This window comes from Clinocottus analis, unplaced genomic scaffold (assembly GCF_023055335.1).
Source record: "Clinocottus analis isolate CAN_PGR_092001 unplaced genomic scaffold, fCliAna1.0.p SCAF_26, whole genome shotgun sequence".
NCBI lineage: Eukaryota > Metazoa > Chordata > Actinopteri > Perciformes > Cottidae > Clinocottus > Clinocottus analis.
In genome coordinates, this window is record NW_027175998.1 from 1,605,893 (window position 1) to 1,623,655 (window position 17,763).

At 41.4% G+C, this 17,763-nt stretch overlaps 1 protein-coding gene across 1 annotated transcript in view; it reads left to right on the forward strand.

The window, feature by feature from the left end:
* Positions 1 to 17,763, forward strand: part of LOC137794835 (teneurin-3-like) — a 274,268-nt gene that overhangs the window by 187,103 nt on the left and 69,402 nt on the right. Inside the window, exons 12-19 of the mRNA XM_068591903.1 lie at positions 3,612 to 3,728; positions 7,477 to 7,560; positions 8,867 to 8,991; positions 10,336 to 10,591; positions 11,155 to 11,256; positions 11,489 to 11,683; positions 13,982 to 14,182; positions 16,043 to 16,228. Of these exons, the coding sequence (XP_068448004.1) occupies positions 3,612 to 3,728; positions 7,477 to 7,560; positions 8,867 to 8,991; positions 10,336 to 10,591; positions 11,155 to 11,256; positions 11,489 to 11,683; positions 13,982 to 14,182; positions 16,043 to 16,228 (1,266 nt within the window). The remainder of the gene's footprint in view (positions 1 to 3,611; positions 3,729 to 7,476; positions 7,561 to 8,866; positions 8,992 to 10,335; positions 10,592 to 11,154; positions 11,257 to 11,488; positions 11,684 to 13,981; positions 14,183 to 16,042; positions 16,229 to 17,763) is intronic.

Genomic DNA, 17,763 nt, shown 5'->3' on the forward strand with positions numbered 1-17,763 from the left:
TGTCATCCAAGACTTTAGAACTTACTTTGCATGGTTGCACCATAATTTTCTATATCAGAAAAAAAAGTATCCGAGCAGATTGGGATTGTTGGGATGTGGCCTTAAAGAGACAAGTGCTAAAACAGAGTGTTCCCGATAGAGGGTGAATACAGGTATATTCAAACAGACAGTATGAGAAAAAATAATGTGTCTTTGAACTTTAAAGGATGTAAACATGTAAAGTAGAAACCCAAAACCTCAAGGTCCTCCTCAGGTCAAGTCAAAATGCCTGCTGTGATACAGGTCTATTAAGGAGAGTCTGAGCACCCTGACACAGTCCTGAGGTGAAGTCTAATCAGAGGACATAAATGGAAACAGTGGGTGGACAACGGCTGTGATGGAAGCATTTCTTCCTCTGTCAGCATATCTATAGTTGCTTCATATTCTTCAGGGGATGAGTCATTTTAACAGCTCACGTGTGAACACAGCACTATTACTAAAACATAAGGACAAGCGAAACAGTTTCCTATGGCATCTTCTTGCACTTCCTTTCATTTATGGGTTGAACTGCAGTCCCTCTCCGTGTTCCAAACCACCAGGGCTGAACTGGGATTTGCAAAAGCTGACCATTGTTGATTCCAGTCCTTCTTTGAGCACAGTGGGATGGTCCGTCTTTCATCGATCCAAATAGTTCTGCTGCATCGATTTTTTTTCACACAAAAGCTTCCACAGGATGGTTTCCAGTGCTGACTTCTCCTCACAGCTTCAAATCACAAAGCAGTTCATATTTATAAAGAATAAGAAATATTGGGTAGTTGATCATAACCTAAGGACAGGTTATTTACTCACCTTAGTTCTAGCGTGGTTGGCTGTATAATACAGTGGTTCTCAAATGGGGTTATGTGAAGGCCCTTAGTGGGTATGTAAGATTTAAAAAAAAGAAATATATATATATATATATATATATATATATATATATATATATATATATATATATATATATATATTAAAAATAAATCCTTCAAAAATTGTGATTTAATAAATATTCCATTAAATATAAGTGTAAGTTCATAAACTGAATTGTATATATTCCTTATTAAATCACACGCGCTGTGTTACATCTTTTTTAGAGGGGTGAGGGGGTCCTCGGCTAAAGTCGGTACACCACTGAAAAAAGGTTGAGAACCATTGGTATCGATGCCAAATTACCACGACCTTCATATAATTTCTCTGAAATGTTCTGTTAATTCCAAAAATGTCCTCAAAAGGTTCCTTTAGAGGGAACTAGTCTTGTGTGACTGGTAACCGTGGTCATTAATCCCCCCCCCACACACACACACACCTCCCCGCCACACACACACACAGACATGCGCAGGCTCCTGTCGATTAGCCAGCACTCTCCCATGACCCTTTGCTCCTGTCCTCACCAGGAGGGGTTGTGGATAACGTGCTGGCACAGCACGGCTCTAATTTAATGAGGCATCAAGGTGTAGCTGTGTGTGGAATCAGTGTGTGTGTGTTCGTGCACGCGTTGGTCCTCTCACTAAATGTTCCCAAGTTGAATCAGTAATTGGTCCTTGACACGGCTTTCTCTAATATGTGAAGAATCCAGTCCAGACTCCTCTGTGTTCCTTCATGTTCCACCAGCACAAGCAGGTGAGAGCGTCTCACATGTCACGGGACACGGGTCCAACTTCTCTCAATGTAAAATAACGGGGGGCTTGTTTGTTTCGTTGTCCCATGGCAGTCCGTGTGCTCCCAAACTGAGTGAACACATTGGTCCTCTGTTGTGTTTGATTGTCTTGGCTTGTGAAAGTGATCTATTAAGGGTATTAACTATTGGCACATGATTACAGCTCCAGTATTACTACATCTCAGAATCATTAAGCAGTGCCTTCTCCAGGGTCTGTTAAGGATTAGTGTTGTTTCACATTATTGACCTGTAAGTGACAATGAAAGGTGCTGAATGGAAAGATAGATAGATAGATAGATAGATAGATAGATAGATAGATAGATAGATAGATAGATAGATAGATAGATAGATAGATAGATAGATAGATAGATAGATAGATAGATAAATAAATAGATAGATAAATAGATAGATAGATAGATAGATAGATAGATAGATAGATAGATAGATAGATAGATTAAATGCCTACACAAAATACAAAAAGAAAATATTGTTTCTGGTAAATATGTTGTTCTGGAAGTCCCCCTGCAACTGGAATATATCCTGAAGTGTGTTATAAAAGTGGGAAATATCAAAATACAACCTTTACTGACCACGGACATGAGCACAGTCCTGCCCCCCACCTCAATTTATAATTCCTTCGTTGTCTTTCCTCTAGCGCCACCCTCAGGACAAGCGTTCCACAGGTCCTTAATGACAGGCAACATATAATCCTCTGTCTGAGTGGAAATCTGGTTTACAGAAAGTTTTAGTGAATAAATGGTATTTTTTATTTATAATAAAGATCATTTTTAAATGTTTGCCTGACTCCAGCAGAATGAGACTGGAAACATGGAATGTGCTGTGTTACATAGACATGTCAGTGTAAACTCAGACAACATTCATTATTAAATTGCGGTGTGTCATTTTGTTGGCTTGACAAGGCAACGCAGAAAACCAAATTCCCCGTCTGCCGCTTCAGTTTTTAAAAGGCCACTTTAGCTCTGTAGCTCTTAATCGAACAGTCAGAGCAGACAGCATGCAGAATACACAGAGAAGAGCGTTTAGGAGGGAGGTGTGATGGGGGTAGGAACAGGCTCACCGCTCAGGCTCACCGCTGCGGACGCTTCCCTTCTCTTAGGTTTGCTCCAATTTGACTGTTTTTTGGCCTCCAAAAAATCTGGTTACATCTCAATTGAGATGCAGGGAAGAGGAGGAGGGAGATAGATAGTGAGTGGATGATTTACGAGCCCAAGGGCAGGCGTGCACACTCACACACACACACACACACACACACACGCACACACACAAATAGAGAAAGAGAGGAGCATGTAGGTGGTAGAGGTGAGTGTTATATTGTGTCAGATTAGCTGCTCGAGGCGTTCTTTGATGCTAACACACTCCACTGTATCTTTCCCCGGGTGCTGGTGTATGTGGAGAGAATGAGGGAAATTGGTCAGAGTGGTTGTGTGTGGCACTATTTTTTTGTGTATGTGTTTTAATATGGTCTTTAGTGTGTGTGTGTGTGTGTGTGTGTGTGTGTGTGTGTGTGTGTGTGTGTGTGTGTGTGTGTGTGTGTGTGTGTGTGTGCAGGTGCCCATTTCGTTTTTGTATCTAGCCTGAGAGCATTTTAGTTGTTATTCATGTTTTCAAAAACATACTGCAAGTGCTCAGTATGCTTAACACAGCCCACACATATGCACGCACGCACGTACACACACACACATACACGCATACACACACACACATACACATAGATGCATGTTGACTCTTCCTTTGTCTGTTAGTGACTCAGACACCATTTTGTTCTCTTGTGTTTTTTCCTCTTTTATCTTCCCTTTGTCTTTGTCTCTCCTGTCCTCTCTTTCCATCTCCTCTTCCATTCTATCTTCTTTTCAATGTGAGACCCTGTAATGACTTACCTGTCCCCCTCTTGTGTGCTCTTTTACCTCCTCACCTCTAGCAATGCACCTGTTTGGTCTCAACTGGCAGCTTCAGGAGAGTGAGGGATACGGAGCGTTTGAAAACGGAGGGGGAAGAGATACAACTCCCAACACCTTCATGGTGTCCACAGACAATGGTGAGTTAAACTCTTTTTTATCCCTTCTTCTTACGAGAAAAGCAACAAAGAATGTGAGAAACGTTTGCTCCAGTGACAGTCTGGTGACGCTGTAAGGTGTAGACCAACTAGCCTCCAACAGAAATCCTTAGCGGTGCCTGAGGGAAAGCTCCGCCTGCTGTAGTCTTTAAATGTTACGTATCCTCATATTGCAGCCCTGCAGACAACCCTGTGTTGTTTGATAATCAAATCCATATGCAACTAATATGCAATTGTGATTTTATGTTCAGTGGCACTGCAGGAAGTAGTGTGGTGCAGATGTGAGAGTGCAGAGGTCACAGAGGTGGATAGTGTTTGACTGTGATAGTGGAGGCTGCTGCGGTATATAGTGGAAGGTCCATTCAGTATGAATATATCTGCAAAATGCTTTGGCACAGAACATCTTGCAGTTAATGTATGTTGTCTGATATGTGGATTTAAAAAAACATGGTGTAAGTGGCATTATGTTTCCTGCAGAAGGGTTTTTGCATAATCTGTGTATTTGAATGTAATTCTTCGTTGAAATGGTTGCCAGTAAACAGTCCCTCTCTCCATGCTGTCAGGTAATTTGAACATAATGAACATATCCTTTCACAGTATAGCCTGCAGTGTTTACCTGGCGTTACCATCTGCCGCTCCATTCTGACTTGCTTTGTCTTGCTAAGATGTGAGCTTCTGTTAGTCGTTCTCAGATCAAATGGAATAGTGAAAAAGCAGCTTGTAAGTGACATACTAGGGAGTGTCTCTAATTTAAGAAATTACGTGACAAAAACATCAATGCTTATTTCCGACTACCTGCAGTATTCTCCCAGGTGCCTGTCAGGTGTTTTGACCCCACCTCTTCCTCACATGGACATCGGTCCTGTTTAGGGTAAAGTGTCTTGCTCAAGGCTATGGGTTAGCGGAGGTGGGGATCGAACCACCAATCCTCTGATTGAAAGACAATTCTGCTCACCACTGAGCCACAGTCGCCCATATTGTAGCAACAGCAACATGTGTTCATGAACCCAGACCTTTCTGAAAAAGATTTTCACGACTGGCAATAATACATAACTTGACCACTGCACCATGGACAAACAGGAATATTACATTTATCATTGATGTAGAAATCAAAATGTAAAAGGATTGTCTTGGTTTAAATGGCTTCTCTTTTCAATTAAATTAAAAAGGGCTTTAGCAAGTTGGACTTAAAAAGAAAAAATACTTAAAATAAGTGAATATCTATTAAATATATTTCAGACACGTATTTAAAAAGGTGTCTGTTCTATCGCTCTTTCCCGTAAACACACACATGCACAGTTCACAGTTATTTATATTATTGTCTATTATGTTGTTGACATTCATTCCATATCTTCTTGAGTTTAAATAATGTGGTTTGAAACATGGTCCATTAGCAATGGGTTTCATGTATATGTACTAGTACATGACAAATAAATGTCTTATTGTACCAGTTACGTATCAGACTTACAAATATCCAAAGTCACCAGTTGTGACCATGGGGACGTTCTGGGAGCATCCAGTGTTCTAATGGGGAACAACAGACCTCCACATAATGAAGACCTCACCAAAACATGGATCCAACGCTACTAATCCTGCTCTACTTACACAACATACATGAAAGTATCAACTGCATGCTTATTATTATCTGAAGTATACTGTAATGTAATTGAACTGGAGTGTGTATGATGACTACATCAAATACAGACGTGGCACAGTATGTTTAGCTGAGGTCTGTGTTTAATGGTGAGGATGCACGCGATGGCACCAGATTTGTTACACTTTATATTATTTACAGTTGCATGTAGTTGCAGTTCTTTTGTTACTGTGAGGGATTTGAGACATTGAATTAGTCTCTATGGCGTACAGATGCCTCAATATGACCTACATAAATACATGAACCCATCATTAAGAAGATTGGCTTTCTATAAAGAAATGATAAACGCTTGTCATTGTTGCCACCGGCTCCGATTCCACCTTGAATAAGACAAAACCATGAAGGTTCAGCTAGTCCCACTAGAGGGAAGGGGGGCTCCGGAGAACCAGAACCAGAACTGCGTGGGGCTTACTGTCAGACCCTGCTGCAGGTCTGGTGCAGAAAAACACCCCAGCCAAATAGATCTGCCAACTTTTTGGAAGCAATTTTTAATTAAAAACCTCTTCACCATTAAAATTAGTGTGTGAAAATAAAGTGAGTCAAGTTCTTGAACTATGTTTGTCATCAATTGCTTCTGGAGAACTTCCAAACAGAACAGTCTGGTCTGGCCATGACAGAGAGAAGGAGGCCAGTGATGTGAGTGTGTTGTGTTAGAGATAAAGATGGACGAGTGCGCTTCAAGGTGGCCTTGAAGACTTGTGTCATGTTGAAGCTCATATTAGTGTAGCCACTGAGCTTAACGTCTAGACTGTCTCTCTCTCTCACACGCACTCACGCACGCACACACACGCACACACACACACACACACACACACACACACACACACACACATTTACGTCAGTGTTGGTTTACTGCACATATGTCATGACTTAAGCTGTTAAAGTATAATGTTCTGAACAGGAAAGGCCTATGAAATTACAAACTTTGAACAGCGCTGGAACCATTCCATCTCCATAGTGCACACTATTTACATTCAATTACATTGATGAAGGTCTGGATCCCAACTGAGACAACTGTATGAAGTGATCTACTTTACCATGGCCAAAACTTTACCCCAACTTTAACCATTTAAAATGGATGGGTTAGTAACCTTTTCACAAGTCATGTTGCATATAATGGAGAGAAACAACTCAGACTAATCTTAAGCTTATTGACCATGTTTAAAGTGGATACACACTGAGGAATGACTTCAACAGACCCTTACTAAATCTTACTAAACCCGAGAACGCAGACTGGCTAATCCTAGCGTAGCATCATCCAGCTTGGACCAGGACTCATGCAATGGTTTCAGATGTTGATTTTCAGGCCAGTTTTGTGGATTCAGAGCTCGTCAAGGTCAAAGCATAGTGCAGAGATGTTGTATTTTTGCACGCCAACCTAGTTTTCATCGACAAAGGCCAATGAGATTTTCTCAATTGGATTTTGAATTATTGCAGGAAATGTGCTTTGTGGAAAACAAGGTAAACATGTTTGTTTTTTTAATACACACACAATAAACACACATAAACGCTTCAGAAATCACCATCTGGATTATTTAACATGCATACACCAATGGCAGATCCTTTGGGAGCAATTTGGGGCTAAGTGTTTTTCTCTACAATTCATCGACATGGACTAAAGGAGCCGGGGATTGGACCGCCAATCTTTTGATTAAGGGGGCAACCCGCTCTAACTTCTGAGCCACATTCGCCAAATGAATGACTGCTGCTTTGGCTTTTTAATGATTGTAAGAGTGAATCGTGGCTTCATGGAACAAAGTTAATCATTGTCTTCTGTCTTGATCTCTCGTGAGCTGCAGGCTTCAGCTTCTGTCTTTATCTTTGAAACCTGTTTACACTGCTCAATCTGTTTGACATCCTGGATAGATCCTTCAAACACATATTGTAGACCCTTCCCTTTTACATTCTACCAAAAAAAGGGTTGACATTTCTTCCAGGCTTGAAGTTCGTGACAGTGTGGACTCCACAGTACCGTTAGCTCTGACAGCTTGACGGAGTAGCAGCAAGGGGTGGGTTTTAGTTAAAGGTCAAGTGTCTCAAGACTGTGATTTACAATAGTTTGTTTTTTCCTTGCAGGTAAAATGTTTCTTCTAGAGAACAATACCATAGACACAGGGGAGGTGGATGTGGGAAGACGAGCCGTACAAGATGTCCCACCAGGTAAGGCTCACACACAGGATATGTCAAAATGTAAAATCACACACATCAAGACACACTCACGACAGCATAACACACTAAATTGCCTGTGTTAAGGGCACCGAGCTGAAGGTAATGAAGTTGAATCCCACAGTCCTGCAATGGGTGTTGATTCGCTGCATGATCCCTTTGGAGGCTGCAGGTTGTTGAATTGTTTTGTGTTCTACACTTATTATGTCTCCCCCATGACATTAGTCTGAATGTGTTCATTGAATATTGGGCTCCCATAAATGTTAACTTCAATCCTCAAACACATTTTTGTTAGTTCATAATATGTTATTGCTGGACATATTTATATATATTCTACATTTTCTGATCATTAAAAAGGTAAAGTGGAAATTAAGTGAGGCTATTCTATAGCACTAACCAGTTAATCCTTGACATTTAAAGCATGTTGGAGGCTGACTATTGTTTTCTAATACACTGTTTAGTTAAATATTTACTGACTAGCCAATCGCAGCATTCAATGGTCTGTTGTGTTTTTACAGCAGACTGCTGCTGTGAATAACAGGCCGTTGCTATGGATGCAGTTTAAGCTTTAGGGCTTTTTTTGTTGGGAGCAATGAATGAACATTTTTTGATCAATATGTTTAGACAAATTATTGATTTTTTTAGTAAGTAGCCATCAGGGTCCTGCTCATCCTGTCGGGCTTCCTTTTGCAATAAGGACCAGCTCGCCGTACATCCCTTACTTATTATGACATTATCGTTTACATACTTTTTGAGCCTCTCTAAATAATCATTAAGTGGTTTTAAAGATTAAATATTTAACTGATTGCAATATAATCCATTCTAATGTTTTTAAGCATAGGGCATACTGTATTTCTAAATAACTCTGAGTCAGTATACTGCATCATGTGAGCAGTTCCAGGAGATGAATAATTAATACAAGATACAATATATTTTTATTGTCATATGCACAGTTAACAGACAATGAAAATCTTACTCTGCTCGGTCCTCCTTTCACACAGAGTTACAATACTTTAAATTTAAAGTAAACATTTTATTTAAAATTAAGAATATAATAAAAGGAGGTAAATGCTAATAGTATAAGAAAGAAATACAACAATTTAAAAAAAATAATAATAATTAAAATTAATAATATAATGATGTTTGAAATATGTGCTTGCGTTGTGCGTGATGTGTATCCATGACGTTTAGACGGTAATGTTGTGTGAGCATATTGATTCATATGGTATCCAGAGGGGATTTCATTACCACGTAACAAGACGTGTTTCTCAAGCTGGTTTGTTATTGTTCTTTGTTCAAGGTGTGTTTTGGAGGTCTCAGCTATATATTGACCAACCGCAGTTTTTGAAATTCAACATCTCCGTCCAGAAAGAGGCTCTTGTTGGAGTGTATGGACGCAAAGGCCTGCCGGCCTCACACACACAGGTTGGTTTCACAAACACATGCATGCGCATACAATTATATGCTAATTCAATGACTCCATGCGTCAAATAAAATGTTCTAGGGTCAGTTTTTGACGTGTCATGGACGACGTTGCAATGTACACTTGCAACAGGCCTAGTGTTTTTTCAAAATGAACATACTCAACATGGATGAATAAATGAATATCCAGCAATGTGCTTTACAGACAGCATGAGAGCAAACAAGAATATAACCATATGAAGAACGACATGATAGTCCACTGCTAAATACAAACCCTGTGTTGAAGATAGGATTAACCAGCAGCAGTGTTTTCATCCGTGTCCCCAGAAAGAAATCTTATCTCATCAGATCAGTAGCCACCATTATTTGGAGATCGCTGACATAGCGTTTAAGAAAGTCTGCCCCAATCACCCAGAACACTCTGGCCTTTCTGCTTTTAACAAATACCATAAGTGATAACAAAAACTCTGCCTTCCAAAATGTCAAAACCATTAATCCCTTTTGCAACTTAGCAAGTGTGTCTAGGTCAAGTGTTTCATGGATTCTTGGTTAATAATGAAGCAGATAAGCTCCTTACAAACCTAAACTACCCTTTGACTACACTTACATCTCTGTTTGATGAATCATGTCTTCTATCAAGGGACTAATCCACTTATCTGTAAAAGACAGCTTCATACAATGCCACCCCTATCATAGCTCAATGTTAGCACTTTAGATAATCGACAGTGCTGTGTGTGTGTGTGTGTGTGTGTGTGTGTCTGTGTGTGTGTGTGTGTGTCCTTGTCGTAACCTTAATCCATCTAAGTTCTCTTTTTTATGGCTCCACGCCGGCATTAGGTTTTAAGGTCGTCTGTCTGTCCGCACCATTCTCATGGACGTGATATCTTTGGAACGCCTGGAAGGTTTTTTTTCCAAATTTGACACTAACGTTCACTTAGACTCAAAGATGAAATAAAAGGTCAAAGATTGAGGTCACTGTGACCTCAAGGCCGACCCCTTTCCCTGACCGTGAATGAGGTTTCTCCGGAACGCTAGAAGAGATTTCTTCAAACAATCCGCTTGAACTCAAAGATGAACTGATAAGAACTTGGCGGTCAAGGGCCAAAGGTCACCGTGACCTGTGTATTAATCTAAATTTGTGATTAGAAGATTCAAATATTATTTAAACAGAGATAACCTATCAACGTGTAGACTGAATCAATTAACAAGAATCATCCATGTAATTTATGTCAAATGAAAGAAAGAGCTAACCCCTTGCCTTGCCTTATCTAAAACATCAGGAATTTGTTCACTTTGTTATGTTAAATATTCTTCTCCTGAGAAAAATATCTTTCTGCTGTCTTCCAGTACGACTTTGTGGAGCTCCTGGACGGTAGTCGCCTCATTTCCAAAGACAAGCGAGCGCTCAGCGACACGGACGCCGGACATGCACACCCAGCCGGTGCACATGAGGAGGAGTCTGGAGGAGGTGTCCGGCGCACACGCTCAGTGAACGTGCACGAGGCCGGCTTCATCCAGTACCTGGACACGGGAATCTGGCATCTGGCTTTTTACAACGACGGACGCAACACAGAACAAGTCTCTTACAATACCATCGTCATAGGTGAGAGACAGCCGCACTCAGGTCTAACACAAAGAGAGCAGTCATGCTCAAGCAGGTGCTGTGGTTGTATCTAGTACAGTATTAGTATTCAGATGATCATACATGATTCAAATACAATCATTTGAATAATTGTATTCGGTAGAAACATTTGGAATCTCTGCCAATGTTTCTTTTTTTTTTCTTCTGCGTGTGCGAATGTGCAGAAAATGGCCAGTAAAGTACAACACAGAGCCAGCAGTGGGGGGTGTGTGTGTGTGTGTGTGTGTGTGTGTGTGTGTGTGTGTGAGTGTGTGTGTGTGTGTGTGTGTGTGTGTGTGTGTGTGTGTGTGTGTGTGTGTGTGTGTGTGTGTGCGTGCGTGCGTGTGTGTGTGTGAGCGAGAAAGAAATAAAGGCAGCAGGGTAATTGGATGTTCGTATGTGCTGATTAGACTGTTGTGTGTTTGTGTGTTTATGTTTCAAAATGTACAGTTGCATATTAAGCATACCTCATAACTTACATCTTTAAACCATATCTCTCTCGCTCTCTCTCTCTCTCTTTCTCTCCCCCTCGCTCTCTCAATCAGAGTCAATAATGGAGTGTCCTCAGAATTGTCATGGAAACGGAGATTGTCTCTCAGGAATTTGCCACTGTTTCCCAGGGTTTCTGGGGCCCGACTGCTCTCGAGGTAAACAGCCACACACAAATACAAATACTCAGCCACCCATAAAGAGGCAGTAATTGTTGGGAGATAGAATCAATTGTCATTCATGAGCGTGGACATAGTCATTTGTGAAGTTTTAAGACTCGGCACAATTTTGTGAGCTGAACAGGAACTTGGTAGGTTCAAGTGTCTAACTTAACGAGTGCATAAAGCCAGCGTGTCTAACTGATCCATCGCACTGATGTGCTCGGTCCAGCTGCCTGCCCGGTGCTGTGCAGCGGCAATGGCCAGTACTCCCGTGGCCGCTGCCAGTGCTACAGCGGGTGGAAAGGCACCGAGTGTGACGTGCCAGCCAACCAGTGCATCGACATCCACTGTGGAGGACACGGCATCTGCATAATGGGCGCCTGCATCTGCAACACTGGTTATAAGGGCGACAACTGTGAGGAAGGTAAGACCAATTTCCACCAAGGACAAACCCAAAAAGGTGACATTAGTTCCATATTATATTATTGTCCCCTTGCTCTGTGACATTTTGATGCTGCTCTGCATCGTTTTCCATCATTGACCTGCTGGAATTTGGTGAAGACATTACTACATCATTAAATGTCAACATAAATAATTGATTTACCGCACATTTATTGCTACCGTGACATTTATTTTTGAAATAGAAACAGCCATGCAATTTGTTATAATAGAATAATAATGCATAATCGGTTACACATCTTTTCAACCCACATTATCGACAGGACACTAAATGAATGCCATGTATTATCAGGTAGAAAATTAAACATCTTTAGAAATGTTAATGGTAGTGTTTGGAAAGATACTTGCTTATTAAAATGTAAAATGTTGCTGCTCTGTGAAATATGAACATGTTGTCCATATCTGGATGAATAATCACATGAGGCAAACAAACTGCAGGTTTTGTAATTCACCTCATGTAATAATCTTTCCATTTATAACACTTGTCACAGTTACATGGCATGTTCTGTAGGTTCGCAATCTACTAATCCCACATGTAAGTCTGAGCTCGGAGTCCCTGAGTGAAGCTGCTGACAGATAGTTTGCTCAAACAGAACTACCACAAGGTTCAATTAATTTACTCTAATCTCTCTGTCGCACACAAATACACATGCATGGTTACTGCCAAATTGCTGACAGGTAGTAGGCTATGAGATGGACACTAATTTAATTTGAGTTGATCAATACTAATCTACTATTCGCTGGTTGGACTCACACACACACACACACAGGCATCATCTCCTCACGGGAACACAATTTCACATCGAGTGTGTACAAATGTAGACCCAAAGGTGTGAACACTCTGCATATACATACACGCTCATTCGAAAATGCAAATACAAATCACAAGGGACGGTAACCAGATTAGTTTCAGATTAGTTCAACCCTCTATCACACTAATCCTTTGTGAGTGAGTACAAAGAAGGAGAGAGTGAGAGAGAAATTTCCCTGAACAACGGAGCCTGTGTGTGCGTGTGTGTGTGTGTGTGTGTGTGTGCGTGTGCATGGGTGCGTGTGTGTGTGTGTGTGTTAATCCCATTTACGACTGCTGAATCAGCAAATGATGTCAAAGATGCCTTGTAGGATTTCCATGATGAAATATCGCAGTCAAATAGTTGTGAAGAGTGAACTCTTGTGTGAGTGAGGGCGGAGGAGCCTGGAGGGCGCTGTGAGCTGACTGGACCACAGATATTGTTGGGAATTCATCTTGTTTTTGTATCAAATCATCAGCCAGTTCTATCAGAATCCTCCCAGCATAAACACGCAGGGCCGGAGGAAGGTTTTATTTTTTTTCCACAGGAGAATTTTCGAAATTCTGTGGTCTAAATTGACCCAGTGCAATCCCTCTAAGCAATGAGTGACTAGCTGACACAAGGATGTAAACATTTCAATTTCATTTATCCTACATTCATTTTCAACAGATTAATGACATCATTATGCTCTGTGGTTTCAAAGGTTTAACCGTTCTGCATGGAATATAATTCCGGTGGAGCCATACTAAATCCTATTGGTTTTAAAGAGACAGTCTGGATGTTTTGAAGTGGTGTTGATGAGGCACGTATTCGTAATGAGAGTGTTACCGACACTGTACTGTGGTGGGAAGCAGCCAGTTTGGAGAAACAGACGGAGCTGTGGACCAGGGTAGCAGCATAACATCATTTTGACACCGAAAGGAAAAAAAAGCAATATCAGTTCAAGTGTCTGCTATTTAAAATGTTTTTGCTGGTCTTCATTACCGTCACATAGCTAGGTAATCTATATTTATGATGCTCTTGCCAAAGCAAGACACCATTTTTTTCAATGGTGTCTGGTGGCTTTGGCGAGAGCATAGATGGATACAACGGCTTCAGTTTCCCGTTGGAAACAGCTGTCTGATGCCAGGTTGAAATGGCAAAAATATTCTAAATATAGCACACACTTAAACGAATATTGATTTTTATAGGTGTCTAAATAGGTTTTGCTGCTGACCCAGTCGGCAGCAGTACATTGCTTCGCTCCAGTGCGTTAATATCCATTTGCTTCTCCAACTGTGAGACTGTCATCTACTGCAGGTAATACTGACTATGGATGCAAACCTCATACAACACCACTTTAAAAAAAAAAGCTGGAATGTTCCTTTAAGTGGTCTCGACAGCAGTCCTAGAGTCTACAAAACTGTACAAAATGTAAATATGTGTCGACTGTATACGATATTCACTCCACCTCTTTGTCTCTCTGTCTCCAGTGGACTGCATAGACCCCAGTTGTTCGGCCCATGGGGTGTGTATTCATGGGGAGTGTCACTGTCAGCTCGGATGGGGCGGAGCCAGCTGTGAGATAGCGAAGGCCTTGTGTCCCGACCAGTGTTCGGGTCACGGCACCCACAACGCAGAGACCAACACCTGTACCTGCGACCAGAACTGGACCGGGGCCGACTGCTCCTTAGGTGTGTGTCACGTTTATTGTCCTGTGTTGTGACAATTTGTCGGATGTAAATGTTTCTTTCCATCTTTCCCGCCTCATCACAAGCTACACAAAGAATATACTTCATTTTTATGTCATTTGTAAAAGCAGCATCTCACCAAACTTTACAGAGTTAATAAAATGCTTTACGGAATCATTAAGAGAAGATAAAGATGAGCTTGATCTACATCAAATCAAAACAAAAAAGCAATTACAGAGCAGAACATAATTAATATAACAGTGTTAGAGATTTGAAGAGGCGGAAACAATGGGATACATATTGTGTAAAACAACCAGCAAGGCAAAAGGTAAAGATGATGGCCAATTATGCATAACCAGAACCTGTAAACATACTCTCTGAGGAGTGATTTCACGCGTCAGTTTTTCAGGCAGTCTACACTTCTGCAGCTTGACTACCCTGGTGGCAAAAACATGTTCACCTTTAGAAGTTAGCCAGGAGTTTGAAAGAGCCAGAAGAACCTTGCCTGAGGATATGACTCTTGGACTTGTGAGGAGGATTCAAGGTCAGTAGCATAGCTGGAGGCTAAACCGCATTAAGACCAGTGAAATCAGCAGCATCTCCAAATCAATTCTTTGGCGGCCAATGAAGAGAAACTGGAATAGAAGAGCGATGGTCTCAAGATGACTTGCAGTGTGTTGGACACCCTGCAGCGGTGGTTTGCAGTAGCTGCACATAAAAGAGCCGTCTCTTGACAGTGGAAGGAGTCAGAGTACAACAATCTGGGCAAAGTGAAAAAGCAGCACAAATACATTTTCATGCTCTCTGTGGATAAGTAAGTAAGATAAGACAAGACTTATGTTGACTCAATCACTGGAAGAGTGGATGAACAAAAAGGGAACTTTCTCTTCCAGAAACTCTCTGCTCTGCTCTCAATGCTCAAGCCGTCCCTTTCAACTGGAAAGATGAAATATGATTTGTTGGAAACATTATAGCACCTGCATTTCATTTCTTTAAATAGAAAACAATAACATTGAATTCAGAATGTGTTGTTTCCCCTACAATCTCCGCATCTGGCAGCCAAAGCAATGAGATGATTATGATGATTATGATCATATTTAGGAACGTCAAATGACTTCATTTAGGTTGTGAAAACATTGTGGTCTTGGTTGATTATTTAAAAAGTAAATACTGACGTAAAGCATAAAACAGGAAACATTTACTTTTTACAATAGCATGCTTTTATTATAATTAATATCATTGTTATCTCTTGGCTCCTAACAGACACAAGTCATAATGTACACACCAAGAAGAGGCCACCTGTCAGCAAAATGTTATTGTTGTCTTTTTAATAAAGGAGGGAGAGGGAGAGAGAGAAATAGACACAGAGAGAGAGAGGGAGAGGAGACAGAGAGAGAAGGAGAGAGACAGAGAGGGAGGGAGAGAGGATGCAGACAAAGAAGTGAGATAGTAAAATCTAGAGGAGGAATGCAGATTAGTACCAGATGGCTTGACATAAAAACAAGGCACGAGGAAAAGAGATGTGTGTGAGTACACGTTGTCACTTCTGTTTGTGTTGCCGTCGGCAGAGTACCGTCTTGTTAAAACCATTAAACACACCTCCAATTAAGTGCTGTCGCTTTGGGAAACACACACAGACAAGTATACCGTTAGTTCTTGACCTTTAAAAACACTCACAACACACATCAGTACAAACAGACAAATACCATGACACATATTTCACATAATGTATATTGTATTATTTTTAAGTGCCCTAAAAAACACATTTGCTGTACATTATTGACGTGCCACGAAGAAATACAGTATAGAAGTGGTGAGCATTGTGACTCCATGTATTAATGTCTCTCTTCGTTTCTCCAACAGAGGTGTGTGATGTGAACTGCGGCAGCCACGGCGTCTGCTACGGCGGTGTGTGTCGCTGCGAGGAGGGCTGGACGGGAACGCTGTGTGACCAGAAGGCCTGCCACCCGCTCTGCAGCAAGAACGGAGTGTGTAAGGAGGGCAAGTGTGAGTGTGACCAGGGATGGACAGGGGAGCACTGCAATATAGGTGAGTGCTTCACACGCCACACACACACACACACACACACACACACACACACATGAACAAACACACACACACGACCAAACACACAGCCACATGACCAAACAAACAAACACACGCACACACGCACGACCAAACACACACACACAAAGTACAGGAAAAGTGTAGGAAGGGAAAGTAAAGCCGTGACAAGCATGGGATTCAGACTTCAACATGCGAGCTCGTTGTGTGTCGCTGGTTTCCAACATGTCTGGAGAAGCATATACTGTATGTGCAAAGACACAAGAATACATTTGGTGAAAAGACAGTAACGTTTTACAGTAATTTGGCATAACTCCATAACTTCCTTAACAAGGTTCCCAGCAGGACACAGTGAAACACACACATCGCTACACAGAGGAGAGTTGGTGGGTAGGCGGCTCTCTTTTCTTCACAGCTGCTGCCACGGTGAGATTAGTGGGAACTGTTGCTGCTAATTATACGGATGTCCATTTTTGTGTTGGTTATCGCTGGCGTCCAATAAAACCGGAGCTGCAATAGTGTCGCTCGTATAAATGAGACCATAAAAACATTCCAGTCCTGGTTCAGACTTAGCAATATTATCTTGGAATGAGATCCTGTATCCAGGTTGATGCGCTACAATTGAGATGAATACATTGTGATTCTAAGACTAACACTGACATGCATTTGGAGTATTTCTGTCCAACTGCAATGTTAGTCCCATATTCAGTCCCTTCTTCGCTCTGTTTAGTCTTCACTAACTCCTGAGGAGGATCTCTGACTCTTGAGGCCCAAACGCACTGAGAGCGATGCTCCTTTGGTGACCTGCAGGCAACACCTCTGGAAATGCCAAGACAGAACAGCAGTATTTCAGGAAAAAGTCCCTACTGAATTTAAAATGTTATAATAACCCTTAATTTGTTTTACTTCTGAATAATAAAGGCCCTGATTTAAAACTATAAAGTGTATAAGATTAAATCATTGACATGATGCATACTAGATGAAACTAATGTGAAATATATGTCACCTGATCTGCTAGAAGACTTCTTTTACCTCATGAATAATCTTTGGCTGAAGACAGACACCTTCCTGCAGAGACAATCAAGTAGCAGTTTGATTCGCCTCATAGCGCTTTTGGTGCATGTTTGGCGATTTAAAACAGTAGTTATAGATCAAAAAGCATGTGTGTCATACGCTTCCAGTGCGTTTGGGGCTTTAAGTCCCTGACAAACTGTTGTCAGCCATTGTTGGGCCGATGATGAGCGCCTGTGGTCCTAGTTTTTGCCCAATGCCCTGCACCATTGGAACAGGAAGCTCTTTTTCCATACGCAAACATGTTCACAATGACACATCTGCCATGAAGCTTAGTGGTGAGGGAGAGTGGCGTGAAAATGGCTTGGCTTTATGTATGTATTATAACAAGGGCTTGTACACCGGCAAACAGACTACTGCCCCCTGCTGGTATGGAGAGTTACGGTGTCTCATGCAGGCAGAGAACGTGCATGCTCGTGTTTGCGGTGTGATCAAGTGAAGGCTGTTTG